The 17,011-nt window shown below is 33.0% G+C and overlaps 2 protein-coding genes across 2 annotated transcripts; both read left to right on the forward strand.

Moving 5' to 3' along the window:
• Nucleotides 1–4,980: 4,980 nt before the first annotated feature.
• On the forward strand, nt 4,981–5,939 carry LOC141695092 (pectinesterase inhibitor 9-like). The gene has a single exon (XM_074499344.1). The coding sequence runs from the start codon at nt 5,140–5,142 to the stop codon at nt 5,776–5,778; it is 639 nt and encodes a 212-aa protein (XP_074355445.1). The 5' UTR covers nt 4,981–5,139; the 3' UTR covers nt 5,779–5,939.
• A 6,840-nt stretch (nt 5,940–12,779) lies between these two features.
• On the forward strand, nt 12,780–16,635 carry LOC141698422 (legumain). The gene is made up of 9 exons (XM_074503112.1): nt 12,780–13,064; nt 13,814–13,978; nt 14,302–14,458; nt 14,546–14,631; nt 14,737–14,936; nt 15,542–15,590; nt 15,676–15,885; nt 16,025–16,231; nt 16,321–16,635. The coding sequence occupies exons 1-9, from the start codon at nt 12,834–12,836 to the stop codon at nt 16,507–16,509; spliced, it is 1,494 nt and encodes a 497-aa protein (XP_074359213.1). The 5' UTR covers nt 12,780–12,833; the 3' UTR covers nt 16,510–16,635.
• The last annotated feature ends 376 nt before the right edge of the window (nt 16,636–17,011 follow it).

Consider the following 17,011-nt stretch of genomic DNA (forward strand, 5'->3'; position numbering starts at 1 on the left):
TGGTTGAAAGTGACATGGCACCAAACTGAAGTTATGACAAAACCTAAATCGCTTGCCTCCATTAATTAGGTTTGTGTTTGTATATCTGTGTGAAATGTGTGTTTGAACTTATGCACCATTTCAGTGTTGCTTGCAGCTTTCATATATGACTTGTTACACTGGAATCTGAATGATTTGATCTTGAATATCAGTCTAAAAATGTGTGTTCAAACTTGAGGGATAGCTTTTGGTTTGTATATGTGATTGATGCAGTCTCACTATCAGTGTCTTGTGAGCTGTGACATGGTGAGAGTGAGACTGTCTTGCAACTTACGCGTCGTAAATGAGTCAAAACTGTTAGAATCAAATTCACCAATGAAAGAAATTTTAGTATGATGATGTAATTTAATTTTAAAAGGGTAGTGTTATTTTCGGAGCCGGTTTTTATTTTTCGGAATAAACAAAGCATGAAAAGACAAACCTGCCCCATGCATACACAATAACAACGAAAGAAAAAAAATGAAGTGAACGATAATTTCGTCTTTTCATGCTTTTTCAATTCTGAAAATAAAAAGTTTACTCTGAAAATAACATTTTTCTTTTAAAAATGAAATGAATCTAACGATGAGATTATAGCTGATGAAGACTTGATGATGAAAACTGAGATCATGTATATATATGATAAGACACATGTTCGATTTTTCCAATTTTATAATTTGTACCGTATTTGTGAGGATTTATGTGAACAAACTCAAGAAATCTCGCATAAATTTCATATAAATAAAATGGAAAATTGCTTTACTAACTCAATGATTTTAAGTTATCTAAACAAACTTCAGCACATGTAAGAGTGAGGTAGAAAAACCCATAGATGATGTCAAATGTCAATACTAACTTGTCCACTCTTCAATAAAGCAACACTATAAAGGGCCTGGGGCAGTACCAATAAGGTTTTTTACCTGGCTCGGCCCAAAACATGAGAAGCCCAAATAGATGCTAGGGCCTAGATATATGAATTGTAGTTACACAGAAGAGAGATTCTTAAGGCCCAAGGGGGACAGAGTGCAGAAAACAAGCATTATATATGTAGGAGTTAAATTTATATGATAGTTCAGTTGTTTCATGTGAAGACTACTGCATAACAAAACAAAAACTGTCATTCATGTAAAGAATGTCAGAGCAGCTCGAGGAGTGGCCTAAAGGTTCGAATTTGGATTCGGTCTAAATTCATTCAACAGTGGCCTAAATTTCGGTCCAAATTTGGACCAATAAATAGTGTCACTCCAAATTTGGACCGATTAAAATAATCGTTTTTAGTATATTTGTTTTAGTTTATTACATAAAATTTTGATTTTGGGTATATATAAATGTAATTAACTAACTTTGAGATATTATTATTAATTATTTAACACATTCAAACATTAAAATAAATATTACAACACAGAAAACTTGATTTGAAACAGAACATAAATGAAATATAATGTGAACTAAATTATCAGTTTAGTCCGACAAATGAAATCATATAAGATTATATCTTATATCATATAAAAATAAAATATTTAAAATTAAAAAAACTTAAAATATAAAAAGTAAATATTTTAACATTTTGACTAAAATTTAGACCAAACACTTGGACCAACTTTTAATCCAAATATGGACCAAACTCTTGTAGTTGCTAATAATACAGTAATAATCATGTAAAGACCTGTTGATGTAGCATTGAAATAACTAGAACATAAGTTTCAGTGCCCTTGGCTATATGCGGACAAGACATGCCTCTAGGTGCCCGAAATACTCCCCGACATACAAAGGCTCCGAAATTATTCAAGTTCTCAGAAGTATTCAGTTTCCCAACATTTTTAACTAAAAAATGCAGAGTGAACTGTACTTTCTGCGCTCACATATTTTGACTTCGAACTTGAAACCTTTTTTCAAATGTGAGAACTTACATTGGAGCACCACTTAAGTATCATATACTCCAGACCCTTATAAATTTATATGTGTTGAGTAACCAGCTCATCTAAAATCTTAAAATGTTAGAGAAATATCCCAATAGGATCATAAATTTAACACTCCTCTTTCTCACTCGAAAGCCCATTTATGGGTCGAATTGCGTCAATTGCAATTGCGAATTTGCGATTATTGCGGATCGGTTTGCGGTTCAACTACTTATTTTAAAATAATTAATAATTTATAAAAAAATAAATTCGGAATATTAATAAATTCAAGTTTAAGTTACGTGATAAATTTACATTTAAAAATAAAAATACAAACTAATGCTCCGTTTGTGATATATCTTATAATGATTGTGAATATTATGAACGGAGTCTTAACGTTAACCTAAAATTAGTTAATAAATGTGTATACTTATTAATTTATATGATATCAACTATATTTTTGAAAAAATATTTTGTTATAAATATATGTTGCGAGTTGCGGTTGCGATTTTGAAGAATTTAAAACCGCATCCAAACCGCGAATGAGCCGTTTTTAAAATTTAAATCCACAACCAACCCGCGTTTTGCGATTATCCGCAAAATGCGGTTCGGTTGCAAGCGATTGAGCGGTTGGATGCGGTTGAGCGGTTTGTCTGTACACCCTACTGGTCACCCAACTTATCCCCGTGTCTTGGCGTAAATCCCTCAGTTCGATACGAGTTATTTGTACAATCCCAAATTAAATAATTTGGGATCACAAAGTGTACTCAAATTTCGTATTTAGCAATGAAGTAATCCAGAGCAAAGCATTAATGTTAGCTAGTACAGTAACTTAACTTAAAATTGTTGTGTTTAATACTGATATAAAATTAAAGATATTAACAATTAAAAGTATGCATTGACAAACGTGTCCAACATAAATAGTTAACGTTTTTAGAGACGGAGGGAGTATTAATTAGTAAAGTAACTTAACTTCAAATTGCTGTGTTTTAGATGTTTAAGTTATACATTTGTATAGAAACTTTATTTTTGTTCATAGATTTTAAGATACATAACATCAAATAAATATTTATCTTTATTGATGAAGTTTACATATTAATGTTTGTCGAATCATTGTAAATTGTACTACGCACCCACAGCCCCGTACCAACATGCTTGCTTCCAAGGTGATAATATAATTAGCACCTTGATTTTAAGTTCTTAACACTCTATACATATTTGCAGGGACGGATCCATCCGAGTCAGGTGGAGTCATTTGAACCCACTTGATTTTTTTACCTATTACTTGTACCGTTTAAAACAACATTATCAAATTTTGCTTAATATAATAGAATATATTAAATCGTGAAAAAAATTTGGACCCCCCTTACTAGGATCCGTCACGGTATACACTACAAGAAAATCGAACATTTTTACCATCAAATTTGGAGGATATGTTTGGTTGATACATTGGCCCCAAGTAGGACCTGCTGCCCACACTCCCTCTGCATGGTCTCCTGGAAATTGTCTACTGGCCAGGATATCTTTATATTACATTCATCAGTACATCTTACAATGGTCCATATTGATAAGTTTATACTAAATCATTGGTTTTAGTTAAAGAAATAAAGAAATTATTTACCTGCTACATACATTTTCTCATCTACCTGATCCAGCACTAAACAGACAATATATTACACTTGTGAGCTCAGCTAAGCCCTAGTGCACTAGATAACAAATTGGTAGGGTTTTGATAAGATCACAGGGTGAGCAACTGAACAATATCCTTTGTCCCTCATGAGACTATTAACAGAGAGGATATTTTAATGCGTTATTAAACCAATAACCTAACGGATAACAAATAGACACTTATTTGTGGGTTGTGTTATCGAAATTCAAATATCAACACTGTAAACAAGCCAAGATATAAGTTGACACTTGATATACACAAAGATCCTCAACACTGTAAACATTAATATCAACTCTGATGGTCCAAATTGATGAACTGATTCTAGTATTATCACGTGGGGTTTGTTTAATTATGGTAAACAATGCAGAGAGAGTCTAAGATTATGCTAATCAATTCATCTAAGCATACAAGTCAAATCACTCAACCTGTCTTCCACCCTGCAGTTTCCTATATTCAGGAAGCTGGTTTAGTACTAATATTTTAGTTCATTTGCTTGATCATAGATTTACACAATTAACATACTCCCTCCGTCCTTTTGATTTCTTATCAAAAGAATTGGACACGAAATTTAAGAAATATGTATAAAGTAGTGAAAAAGAGAAAGAAAAGTGTGTGAAGTGGCAGGACCCATTAATTTTTAATGTATAAAAGGGAGATAGTGGGGGTAAAATTAGTGTGAAAAGGGAGGAAAAGTGGGAAAATTGTGGGACCCATTGACTATTTTTGGTAAGTTTTGAAATGTAAAGAAATGAATGGAACATCTCAAAAAGGAAAAAATGTAAAGAAATGAAAAAAACGGAGGGAGTAACTTAGTAGAGGTTTCAGGTTTGTGTCGTGCTGGAATTAGGATCACAAAATAGCAGGAATAAAATGAATTGGAGTAGCTAAATTTTGAAGGTTAGCTAGGAAGTAAATTTCTAAATAATTTTAAAGTAAAAGTCATGATTATGTAATAAAAATTTACTAAAATTTTCAGTTTAGCCGAATTTTGAGTCAGATTAATCCCAATTAATTTAAACTTTGACTAAAATGTAATTAACACTTTACATGGCTGGCTCACTAATTCAGTGCCACACTAGCCACAGACTCACAGCTACTGGCTCAGATCCTTATGAACAGATATACTAGAATAGTGAGTTATCAACTTATGGGAGTGTGCAAAAGTTTGAAAAATAGTTTCCTAACAAAAAACTTTGATTGCTGTAGAAAAGAATTATATAATCATGTCAGGAATAAAAGAAAGCAGGGAAAAGTAAAAGCAAAAGTAAATGAATGCATGTGAGTATCTTTGAATTTTAATCATTCAACAAGACAAACAGATAACTCCTACTCTTTTTTGCAATTTTTAAATTCAACTTAGGTCACAGTTGCTGTATTATAATTTTTCACATAACAAGCGATATAAGTACGATAAGATATGCTGCAATCTTTACGGTTTCTTACTATTGCTCTCCTGATGTGATAGAATTGTTGATATATAATATTAGGCCTTCTCTATATAAATCTTCAGTATCTCATTTTGTTCTCCCAAGTTCTTCACTTCATTTCTCTACAATGGCAAATCCTAGTCTTTTCTACTTATTCCTAGTTGTCCTGTCATTTTATTCTATGAGCTACAACATTGCAGAGTCTACTCTTGTGACAACAGACTCATACAATGGTGCTACAAACTTCATTAGAATCTCATGCAGAGCAACTCTGTACCCTGTCTTATGTTACCAATCTCTCTCAATTTACGCTTCCAAAATCCAACAAAACGAACGCCAGCTCGCGAAAGCCGCGCTATCAGTAAGCCTAGCAAAGGCAAGATTCACTACAATGTTTGTATCAAAACTGACAAAAGTGTCAAGAATAAGAACCAGAGAGCTCAGAGCTGTGCAAGATTGTATCGATAACTTGGGCGACACGGTTGATCAGCTTTCGAGATCATTAGAGGAGCTTAATCACATGAATTCGATTCACGGGGGTCAAGATTTCATGTGGCACATGAGTAATGTGCAGACATGGGTAAGTGCTGCACTTACTAATGAGAACACTTGCAGTGATGGTTTCTCAGGGCATTTTATGGAAGGAAATGTGAAGGCTGTTGTTAAGAAAAGGATTGTTACAGTTGCACAAGTTACTAGTAATGCACTTGCACTTGTTAATAGGTTTGCTGAAACACATCAAGCTGCAGCTGCAGATATGCCCTAGTGTTTCTTTTTTAGTCAGTTTTTAAGTTTGTTTGTGTGTGCTTAAGTTGAGTTTTGTAAGTGGTTTAAGCCACTAAGATGGTTTAGACTCTCTTCTGAAGTCTTTGCTTTGATAGTGTGTATGTACAGTATAGTTCAGATTATGTATAATTAAGTGCTGTTTAGTAACTTCTTTGTGTTCTTAACTATGATCATTTATCCGGCCTTAACCCTCTTGTTTCTGGGAACTCTTGTTTCTGGGAAGTCGAAGGTTCGAAACTTGTTAAAAAGACCAAAAATTTTGTTTTGAGGGACAGATTTTGAATTTTTTTAGACAAGTTTCCTCATAACTCACTCAACATTAAATGTTATCCATTTGTTATATAATTGAAAAAAAATCTGATTATGAAAATCTTGAATCCAGAAGTCAAATATAAGTCTAATCTTGAATTACAAATTAGAAGTGAGTAGATGGAATTATTAACTCCAGCTAGTACATTTTTTGCCGACAGTGCCAAAAAAAGATGCCTACCTAAAGCAATTTTTTTAGTTTATATTTGTAAAGAACAAGGCAAGTTGGTTACTAGGCCCTCAAATTACCTTACAAGAAAAATTATATTTTTTACATAAATTTGATATGAAAAATATGCAGTTAAATCTTGATAAATAGATACATTCAAAACCAAAAAAATTTATTCGTTTAACGAGATTATTCATTTATCGAGTTTAAAAATATATTAGGTCTATAATATTGGAATCGAAAAAATTATATATTTTAAAAAAATATTCGTTTATTAAATATTTATTTATCGAGGTTCTAGTGTACCCAACACTTGGCTAAACTTTACAAAATGTTTTGCAATGTTAAATATGTGATGTTGTACAAGTTATATTATTATATATGAACAACAAAGAGGCTAGTCATGTAACACCCCAATCCCACACCGAGCGAGGAGATTTTGGACTTCTGTTTAGTTTATAAGGTGAAGTACTACTACTATGTGCACCAACAAATCATGATCTTTTGGGGGTCTGTGGTAGGATTGTCGTAATCCAAATTGTCTGCACTCAGAACAGTATGCTTCGGTTTATTTCAGACTCGTAATCAGGACTTGACCCGGTTTTCGAAAACGGTTCGGGATTTGACATGGGTTGTCACATATGTTATCAGAGCCGACTCTCGAAAGTTTGATGCGTCAAGTTGTCGGAGGTGGGAACACGAAGGCTGGTGGTATTATCCCACAATGGTAAGAGGTCTGGAGGTGGGAACACGAAGTCAGCCGGTATTATCTCACAAAAGCTAGAGAGACAAAGATCTGGACTTATGGGCTGTCTGTTCTGCTTGACGAGGACGTCATGAGTTTAAGTGGGGGAGTTTGTAACCCAAGTCCCACGTCGAATAGATTTGAGGCTTCTGTTTAGTTTATAAGGTGAAGTACTACTACTATGTGTACCAACAAACCATGATTTTTTTGGGGTCTGTGGTGGGCTTGTCGTAATCCAAGTTGGCTGTACTCGGAACAATATGCTTCAGTTTATTTCGGACTCGTAATCGGGACTTAACCCGGTTTTCGAAAAAGGCTCAGGATTTGACCCGGATTGTCACAAGTCAAGAATGACACGATTATCAAATTTTTAATATTTTAACTTATAATACAGTTTATATAATGTAATGAAACGTAAAATATCGAAATTATTGTTCTTTACATTCTTAAAAACGTTAAAATAAAATCGGATTTGAAAATGATTTTCACGTCTCAGTAGAATCCCTCCACTAGAAGAAAAAGAAGAGACTAGAGTTTAACTTTACAGTAAAGCGCACCCGAGAAGATGTGCGGCACAATTAGCGGGATTTTGGCGATAAATAAATTAGTCCCTCCGTCTCTAAAAATATTTTCGGTTTGTGTTAAACACGTTTTTCAATACATATTTTAAATTATTAATATCTTTAACTTCATGTTAATATTAAATATAAAAATTTTATTATATTAAAATACTCATAAATATGAATCCAACAAAATCACTCTTTATAGATTATAGGTAAATTAATAATTAATCACTTAATATGAACAGTACAAAAGTCAAAATAAGAAAAATATTTTGGGATGGACGCAATACTTTTTTTTTTCCTAAAAGTTGTCATCATCACCAAATTCAACGAACACAAAACCAAATCTAAGGAACCCACCTCATGTCGAAGAAATTGAAAATCAAATAGCAAGTTGTTAGTCAAAATGAGTAAATGACGGAAATGGGTAAATTAAATTAAATCATGTCAAGTAGTTGAAAGTACAATCTTGGAAGTAAAGGCCTAAATGAGTCGAATTGCCTGTGAATTATTCGAACTCGTAAATATTAAAATTCCTTGCGGTTATAATTGAGCCGAACTCGAATATGAACTAATCGAATTTTTTATCGAGCTGAGTTCAATTTTGTAAGATTTGTGAGCCTTATCATGCTTTTATTATTTTTAATTTTTTATTTAAAATATATTTTAATAAAAATATTCATTATTCTATTTATATATTTTATCGAATCGAATTCGAGCATAACCGATATGTTTCGAGTTTTTTTCAATATTTGATAAAATCGATTTAAGCTTAATTAACTTTTGTACGAGCCAAATTTCGAGATTAAATTCAAAGAGTCGATCGAGCTCGAATCCAAATTTTTTAATCGAGTTTGAACCGAGTTTGATAAGGTTTAACTTGGTTTGGCACGGTTACACCCTAGTTGAAATGCATTATTAGGTAGGGTTGTACTGTACATAGGTCGGGTTGGAGGGTGATTTTACAATCCGACCCAATTAAATCGATTTGATTTTTTTTTAAACCAACCAGTAAAATATAAGTTCGTAACCCAACACTAACTGTCATTGGGTCGGGTTGGATCGGTTTGGATGGGTTGAATCATCTTATTAAAAAAATTCAATACTATATATTATCGCATATTTTGAAAATTTAAATAAAAACAAAACATATATATCTTAGAATGGTAGTACTAGTATTAAAATTTGATTAATATTATAATTTTAGTTATGTGTATCATATCATAAATCATATGTATACCCCAAAAAAATAAACATACATCTGTAAACAAATATGAATATGCAATCACAAATTGAATAAATAAAATTATATCATATTAATAAGGAATCTTTATAAGATAATGTAAGTGAGAAAAAAAAGATCATACACAAATCATTTAAGATATTGTAGTAGTTACATTAAAAACATACGAGAAAATGTGTAAATACATGTCAAACTTAAAAAATATATAAAATTACAGGTGATATATTAATGAATCGGTTTGGGTTGTTTTAGGATAAAATTTTTTATAACCCGTACCCAACCCATTTATGTCGGATTGACCAAATAATAACCCATCTATTATTTGGTTTGCGTTGAGTTGGGTTTTTTGAGTTAAAAAAGGGTTAAGTTGGATCGGTTTGGTCGGTTTGCTCAACCCATATGCAGCCCTATATTTTGTTGGGCAAATAAAAGAAAATACAAGGTGAATCATTTTAGGTGATGCATAAATACACAAAAAGCTCTCCGGGTCAGATTTGACCGAGCCTTAAAAAGATTGAATTTTAATCGGATTGGACTTTTCGGGTTTTGACTTTGGTCGGGTCAGGCCGGACTTTCCGAGAAATATTAGAGTCTCTTTAGGCCCTCGAGTCGGGGTAACCGAGCTTTTTTTGGGTCGGGCTTTTTTCTAAGTTAAATCAGATCGAGTTTTATTAGAGATTTTGAAAATTATACTCCCTCCGTCCGGTGAATTGTTTACGTACACTGTTTGCACATATTTCGAGACTTCAATAAAGTATAGCTTCATAATATATTTTTTAAATTTTTTTGTTTGAATAAAAGTTTAAACATGAATATTTTTTTCAGATTTTTGTAAAAAAAAATATCATGGAAGTATATTTTAAACGAGTATTGAAAAGCGTGGCGAAAAGTAACGTAAACAATCTAGTGAGACTGAGGGAGTATATGTTAGTAACTAGATCATTGCAAAAATATATTAGTTTGTATAAAATATTTTATAAAAACACTAGTCATTGAGAACATTTAAGTTACTCAAAAAAATGAACATGTTTATATAATAATATTTTTTAGAAACGTTATTCAAATATTTACGGTACTTACTATATTTTCTTTCATTAATTGTACAATAAAATTTATAAATACTATTATTAGTCACAAATATGTAACTAAATAAATTAAAAAATACATATATATATACACACACGTACGCGAGCGTGTATTTTTAAAGTTTTATTTACATTTATAGTAAATATAAATACATAAATATTTTGAAAAATACATTAGAATAATAACATTTCAACTCGGTTTTTAAGCAGGTCGGGTCAGAGACCGGATCTAACCAAAATCCGGGCTTTTTGATCGGGTCGAAGCCAAGCTGACTTTACCTAAAAATATAGGATCCGTCAAAGTCCTAAACACGACTGGGAACGGTCCAAACTTGACAAGGTTTTGACCCGATCGGATTGGCCAGATTTTCAAGCCCGTGCTTTTGACGCACATCAATACATCATGCACTTACATGGTGAAGGACTGGTGGGTAGAAAAGTGAAGCTCAGTAGCTCACCTCATTTAAATGGGCTGGACCAACAATTTGTTGGTCACTCCTTTTGTTAGCCCTTTATTCACTTTAAATCGGAGGTTTTTTTATCCAACTTAACTCCAAACCCAATCTTCTTGAGTTCAAACCATAAGTCTAATTTTTTTATATATTTTCTGTACAGTAAACAGTAATTATTTGACCACTACTTTAATTTGCGATTTACATGGTCACAGGTTTCCTGCTCCTCTGACACAAAAATTATTTGGAGTTCAATTTGATTCTTTGTAATATTTAGTTTGTCGAAATTTGATTAGGAATATATGCGATTCCTCGTAACTGGACAATACTCGAAAAATAATGAAAGAAATCAAGTTAAGAAAACCAAGAGTGAGTTTTCGAGACTGAAAACTCTTTGATAAAATCAACTCTTTACGACTTAAACATCTTAAACATGAGTAATTAAGATGAGTTTTACAATTTTGAGAAATGTTGTTTGCAGATACTAGAAAAAATAAGATTTTTACTGACCGTCAAATCAGTCGTTATAAGGTCAAAATCAATTATTTTTAAGAAATAACGATCGATTCAAAACAGTCAAATTAACCCTGATCGATATTTTTATTTTTTGATCAAATTTTATGTTATTTGACTATAAATACCGCCATGCTGAGACATGACACGTGTCGGGTCCTTTCGACATGTCACGGGTCACCACCCGCGGACACGTGGCAATGACATGTTAATAAAGAGGGACAACCGTACATACGTAGTATATTCGAACATAATATGCGATAAACTGAAAAATCTCGATAAATAATATTTTCATATATAAGTCCGTGGTCAAAAACTTATCTCTTATTATCTTAGACTTATCTCTTATTGTCCCGAATTCTGAATTTCATTCTTACTCGGCCACAAAATTTATTATCATGCACAGTATTTATTAGAACATAACATATATAATATACGTTTCCTCTTTTGACTTTCGGTACTGTTCACAGTAAGCGACTGACTACTAATTTACGTCTAATCTATAATATCAAACATAGTCATGAGTGATCTCGTTGGATTCGTATTTATCAGTACTTTAATACAGTGAAATTTTTATATTTAATACTAAAACGAATTTAAAGATATTAACGATCAAAAGTGCGTATTGGGAAACGTGTCCAACACAAAGAAGAAATATTTTTAGGGACGGAGGGAGTAACATATATATAGAAGCAATACGGCACCATCTATTCATCTAGACACCCCAACAATCTAGCTAAATATTTTCATACTCTTGAATTACCACAAGTTATCGCATGCTGGTTGCTATAATGGTGCAGACAAAACATAAGTGATGCAAAAAAGTATGCATACAAGTTTCTCTTTCCCTAATTTATTTTCTGTTTTTCAAGAAGATATATGCTGTTTTGCATGTCTTAAAATATAGTGGTGTGTACGTTTTATCTTTTTTTTTATAGCTTGTAAAGGAAGTAAATTTATGGTTAAAAATGTTATTTTAGATTTTCTTGAATTTAAACATCTTTAACATAATTTTGTTTATAAAAAGAATTTTAGAACAAAACTAAAATGTTTTCAAAATATGCGTAAAAATAAAACACATATAAATAAAATAGGAGAAAAGTATTACTCCCTCTGTTCCTTTTTAGTTATCACATTTTCTTTTTATTTTATTGGTCAAATTGAATAATTTTTTACGAAAGATGAAAATTTTACTTTTATATTATTTGAAAAAAAAACTGAAAATTACATATTAAAATAAATTAAATGTTATTTCCAATGATATATATATATATATATATTCATTTTATCAATTTAATAAATATTAACAAACTTCAAAAATCAAATGTGACACCTCAAAGGGACATAGGGAGTAAAAAGAAACAACCGAGGAGAATTGTCGTGCACTAAGTCGGAGATTTTCTATTTACTTTTCAGAATAGGGGCATGCTCTATAAGGTTTATCCTGCATAAGTTTGATTTGGTTTAGTTTGTTTTGATGCGTAAAGTTTAATTTCTTATGATTTGAATTCTAATTTCAATTCTCGTTCTATTCAACATTTATTAGAACAGATACTTAGATTATTATTTAAACAAAAACAATTTAACAAATTTTAGGGAAAGACAAGTCACTATAACTTCCTCCTAACTAAAGAAAAGGCGAAAACCGGGCAAAAAGAGTCCAAAAATTAAGTTCATCTTTGCTCAAAACTTATGAAACTACTTAAATTGTTAAAATAAGAAAAGAAATGGCATTATGGCATGAGCAATCCACAAAGTCATACTCCAAAACAAATACACAAACACATGTTGCATGTATATTCACTCCGGTCCCACCTGAAACAGGTGTCAACCTCTTCTTCTGCATGGCAACACATAACAACAACAATACATATGTACTCGTGTTTGTGTTTCTGTTTATGTTTATCTTCAAGCAGCTTCCACTCAATATCTCCAACGAAGTCTGGTTTTTTTCTGATGAACCGGTTTAATTTACTGATGGCTGGGTTTAATTTACTGGTGGTGATGGTTCTGATATTGCCTTATAGTTATGCTTTTAGGGTTAGGCGAACCGGGTCACTGAACCGGTTTGATTCGTTTCTAAAGTCTCCTGTGGAGATTGGTGATGATGATGAGGAGCTCAGGAATGGAACTAACTGGGCCGTTCTTGTTGCCGGTTCAAATGGATATGGAAATTATAGGCATCAGGTATGTTGTACATGTCAATATTTTTTCATTATTATTAGTTAATTCTGTTCCGTCATTTTAAATCCTTGTTCCGCCCCGAATAATATCAATTATATGTGTGTTTGGGAAGCTGTTATAGTAAAAAATTGGGGTGAACGACAAATTTAGCCTATTTTTACACAAAATTGACAAAAATAATTAATTTCTGAAAAGTTGACCAACTTTAGTCGATCGAATACCCAACTGAGTTGGGTATCTTGTATCCACTTTATACAAGATACCCAACTGGCAGTGGATATCCCATATATGAAATACTCAACTACCAGTGGAGTATCTTATACAAATTGGGATACCCAACTGACAGTGGAGTATTCAATCGTCCAAAATTGGTCACTTTTTTCAGAATGACTATTTTTGTTAATTTTTTTTAAAAATCGGCTATTTTTGTCATTTTTTCAAAAGATTGTCAAAATTTCATTATTATGAATTTTACCCCGAGCTAATTTGAAAAATAAAGGCTTTCGGTTCTGTGTCATTTTAAATCCTGTTTCCGTCATTTTTTAAATTCATTCATTTTAAATCCTGGTTTCGCCATAAGGGTATATGGGAAGCTGTTATGGTGTTGTTAATTTAGAACTCGCAAGTGACTTGAGATTATGATTACTTAAAATTGATTTTTTTTTTTGGGTTTGGAGTTTATTTAAGTATTTTATTTTGTTTTGTATTGGTTAATAATGATTTGAAGTTAATGCAATTAATTAATTATACAGGCTGATGTATGTCATGCATATCAAATATTGAAAAGAGGAGGGCTTGAGGAGGAGAACATAATTGTGTTTATGTTTGATGACATTGCTGATAATGAATTGAATCCAAGACCAGGTGTTATTATCAACAGTCCTCATGGCGAGGATGTGTATGCTGGTGTTCCAAAGGTACTTAATCATGTCCCATGTATTTTATTTACGCAAATTCGCGCGCACACACATCATTGATGTACTGAAACTGATTCAGTTATAATGTCGTATAAATTGATTCAGTCATAATGTTGTATCGTAGCAATTTTTTGTTCTGATGTAAGTAAGCAATATAGGGAAATAGTAGCTAGTAGATTATAAGAATATTGCACTAGGTACAATTGTGCCGATATCTTTAGGTAGACAACTTATTGAATTTCTAGAGCGTCGATTTGATCCACTAGTTGGGTCTTACTTGGATTGGTGGAATTTGTAAGAAACTGATATTGTGAAACACACAGGATTATACAGGGGAGCAAGTGACAGCAGAGAACCTGTATGCAGTTATTCTTGGTGACAAAAAATCGGTTAAAGGTGGAAGCGGTAAGGTTGTGAATAGCGGACCTAATGATAGAATCTTTATATATTACTCAGACCATGGAGGGCCTGGAGTACTCGGTAAGTATTGTTTGATTGTTTATGAATGAGATTCTTAATGATTGGATTATGTTCTCTTTTGAAGTTGTCTATTGATTCTGTTTGTAGGGATGCCGGATATGGTTTATGTTTTTGCTAATGATTTCATCGATGTGTTGAAAAAGAAGCACCAGGCTGGCACATACAAAGAGACGGTACATCAATTTCGTAGGCCATTTTACTAATTCTTGCACTACACATGACAACACTAGACAAACATTTTTGAGGAAATTATAGTCATTTTGATTTTGTTTGTGTAGGTTCTTTATGTAGAAGCATGTGAAAGTGGAAGCATATTTGAAGGATTAATGCCAAAGAACCTGAACATATATGTTCAAACAGCTTCAGGTGCAGATGAGAATAGCTGGGGAACATATTGTCCTGGGATGGAGCCGTCCCCACCTCCAGAATTCATGACTTGCTTAGGAGATTTGTATAGTATTTCTTGGATGGAGGATAGGTACACATAATAGCTAACTTTTAATTATATACGCTTACAAATTGTAGGAGTTGAATTCTGAAAAGGTTCATCTATTATACGGTCTCACATGTCTGACAAAATTTCTAAACCTTCTGTTAAAATTAGAAACCTGATCTAAAAAACAATTCATACAGCTAAATAAATATACAGCTTGATGGATGATTGGAGATGGATGAAGGCGACATATAGTGCTGGAGATGATTGGATGGATATGACGATGATGGAGATGACTTAGATGGATAAATGGATAGATGATGTAGGTGGTTGAACGGATGGATGGGCGACTTCGTTGTAGACATTTAGAAAGGCTTGATAGGTTTTTACTGGTTGGATCATGTACAGATGGATGACTTTGTTATATGCAAGTTAGGAAAGCTTGGTTGATGTCAATAATTAGCATAACTGTTAATAAAAACTTTTTTTTGCTAATTAAAAGTTAATAAAAACTCTTATTCATTATTATTCCATTGTCTACACCTGCACATATTGTTATATTGTTAATTACTTTAAGTGAAATCACCTTTGAATTGTTACTCTTTAATTTTTTTGTGGCTAATTATTTACTCTGCAACTTTCAACTGCAGTGAGACGCATAATTTGAAGAAAGAGACAATAGAACAGCAGTATGAGAAGGTGTGCATCCGAAGATCTAATAGCCTATTCTCAGTTTTCGTTTGTTTCCTGCTTTTCTGTACCTGAGAATATAATATTTCTCCAGGTGAAGGACCGGACATCCAATTCGAACACCTACACTGCTGGATCTCATGTGATGGAGTATGGGACCAAAGATATAAAGGAAGAAAAGGTCTACCTTTATCAAGGTTTCGATCCCGCCACTAAAAATTATCCTGCCAACGGAGTTCAGGTCTATGGAAAAATGGGTACAGTTGATCAGAGAGATGCAGATCTTCTGTTCTTGTGGCATATGGTATGTGTTTTAGCTGCTTTCAGTTTGCCAGGTCCAACATGTTTGACAACATAAATGATGACCGGCTAAAATCTGCCTATTTCATCTGCTTTTTAAATAGATTTATGATACACTTTTAACTTTATCTTTCAATTCTCAGTACAAACAATCCCCAGAAAATTCAGTGAAGAAGGCAGAAATTTTCAAGCAGATTAGCAAAACTATGGCACAGAGGGCACACTTGGCGGATAGCATCAACATGATAGGAAAGATTTTGTTTGAACCTGGACAGTCGAACTCTGTTCTTAACTCCAGAAGAGATCCAGGCTTACCGTTAGTGGATGACTGGAATTGCCTCAAGTCGATGGTAAAGAATTCCAACCTACTTTTGTATCTTAATTATTTCAAATTTCTTTGGCAAGGTACTTCGTAGCGTAAAAGTTATGAACTATGCAGGTTCAATTGTTTGAGGCACACTGTGGATCATTAACTCAATATGGTATGAAATACATGCGAGCATTTGCTAACATTTGCAATAAGCAAATCTCTCTTTCTGCAATGAAGGATGCTTGTACAGCTGTTTGTACCCGGGAAAGTATAGCAAGACAGCCGATATCCTCGGAAGGTGGCTACTACAGTTTTTAATCTTGCTTAGTCCTGCAAATGACTGTTCATAGTATATATATACTAGTAATAAAGTTGTCTTACTGTGGTTAAAGCCGCGGTAATGTATGATCCTAATTTATTATGCGCATGGGCGGTGTTTGATCATTTGCAGTTTAAACTACAAACTAAGACGAGGGCATCAGTAGGGTTTTCTTTCTGCAGGGCTATACTTGAACTTTAGACTGCCTTAAAAATGAGTTTTTAGGGCTTAACGTACCTACACGTCACATCTTTTACAAGTTCATGTATATGGTTGCAAACATTTTGGACCCTTTAGTATTGGGGACTCTGGGCACCAGTTTTGCTTGCGTATAGCCGGACAACCGTGGCGAGGCTGAGGTTTGATATATTGATTATGGCATTGTCGAAGGCTTTGTTATTCAAAGCCAGTTCTATTGTAGTCTAGTGGATACTCCTATTTTCCGGTGACAGGATCTAGCGGTCAAGCCTTTGCAAAAATATCCTATTCTTTCATTCGTCT

This window comes from Apium graveolens, chromosome 11 (assembly GCF_009905375.1).
Source record: "Apium graveolens cultivar Ventura chromosome 11, ASM990537v1, whole genome shotgun sequence".
Classification (NCBI taxonomy): domain Eukaryota; kingdom Viridiplantae; phylum Streptophyta; class Magnoliopsida; order Apiales; family Apiaceae; genus Apium; species Apium graveolens.

Excerpts from the sequence above, each read along its gene's own strand:
- LOC141695092 (XM_074499344.1), top strand. The coding sequence starts at position 5,140 with ATGGCAAATCCTAGTCTTTTCTACTTATTCCTAGTTGTCCTGTCATTT.
- LOC141698422 (XM_074503112.1), top strand. The coding sequence starts at position 12,834 with ATGAACCGGTTTAATTTACTGATGGCTGGGTTTAATTTACTGGTGGTG. Across the intron at positions 13,065-13,813 it reads ATGGAAATTATAGGCATCAG|GCTGATGTATGTCATGCATA; the intron begins GTATGTTGTACA and ends TTAATTATACAG. Across the intron at positions 15,886-16,024 it reads TTCTGTTCTTGTGGCATATG|TACAAACAATCCCCAGAAAA; the intron begins GTATGTGTTTTA and ends TTCAATTCTCAG.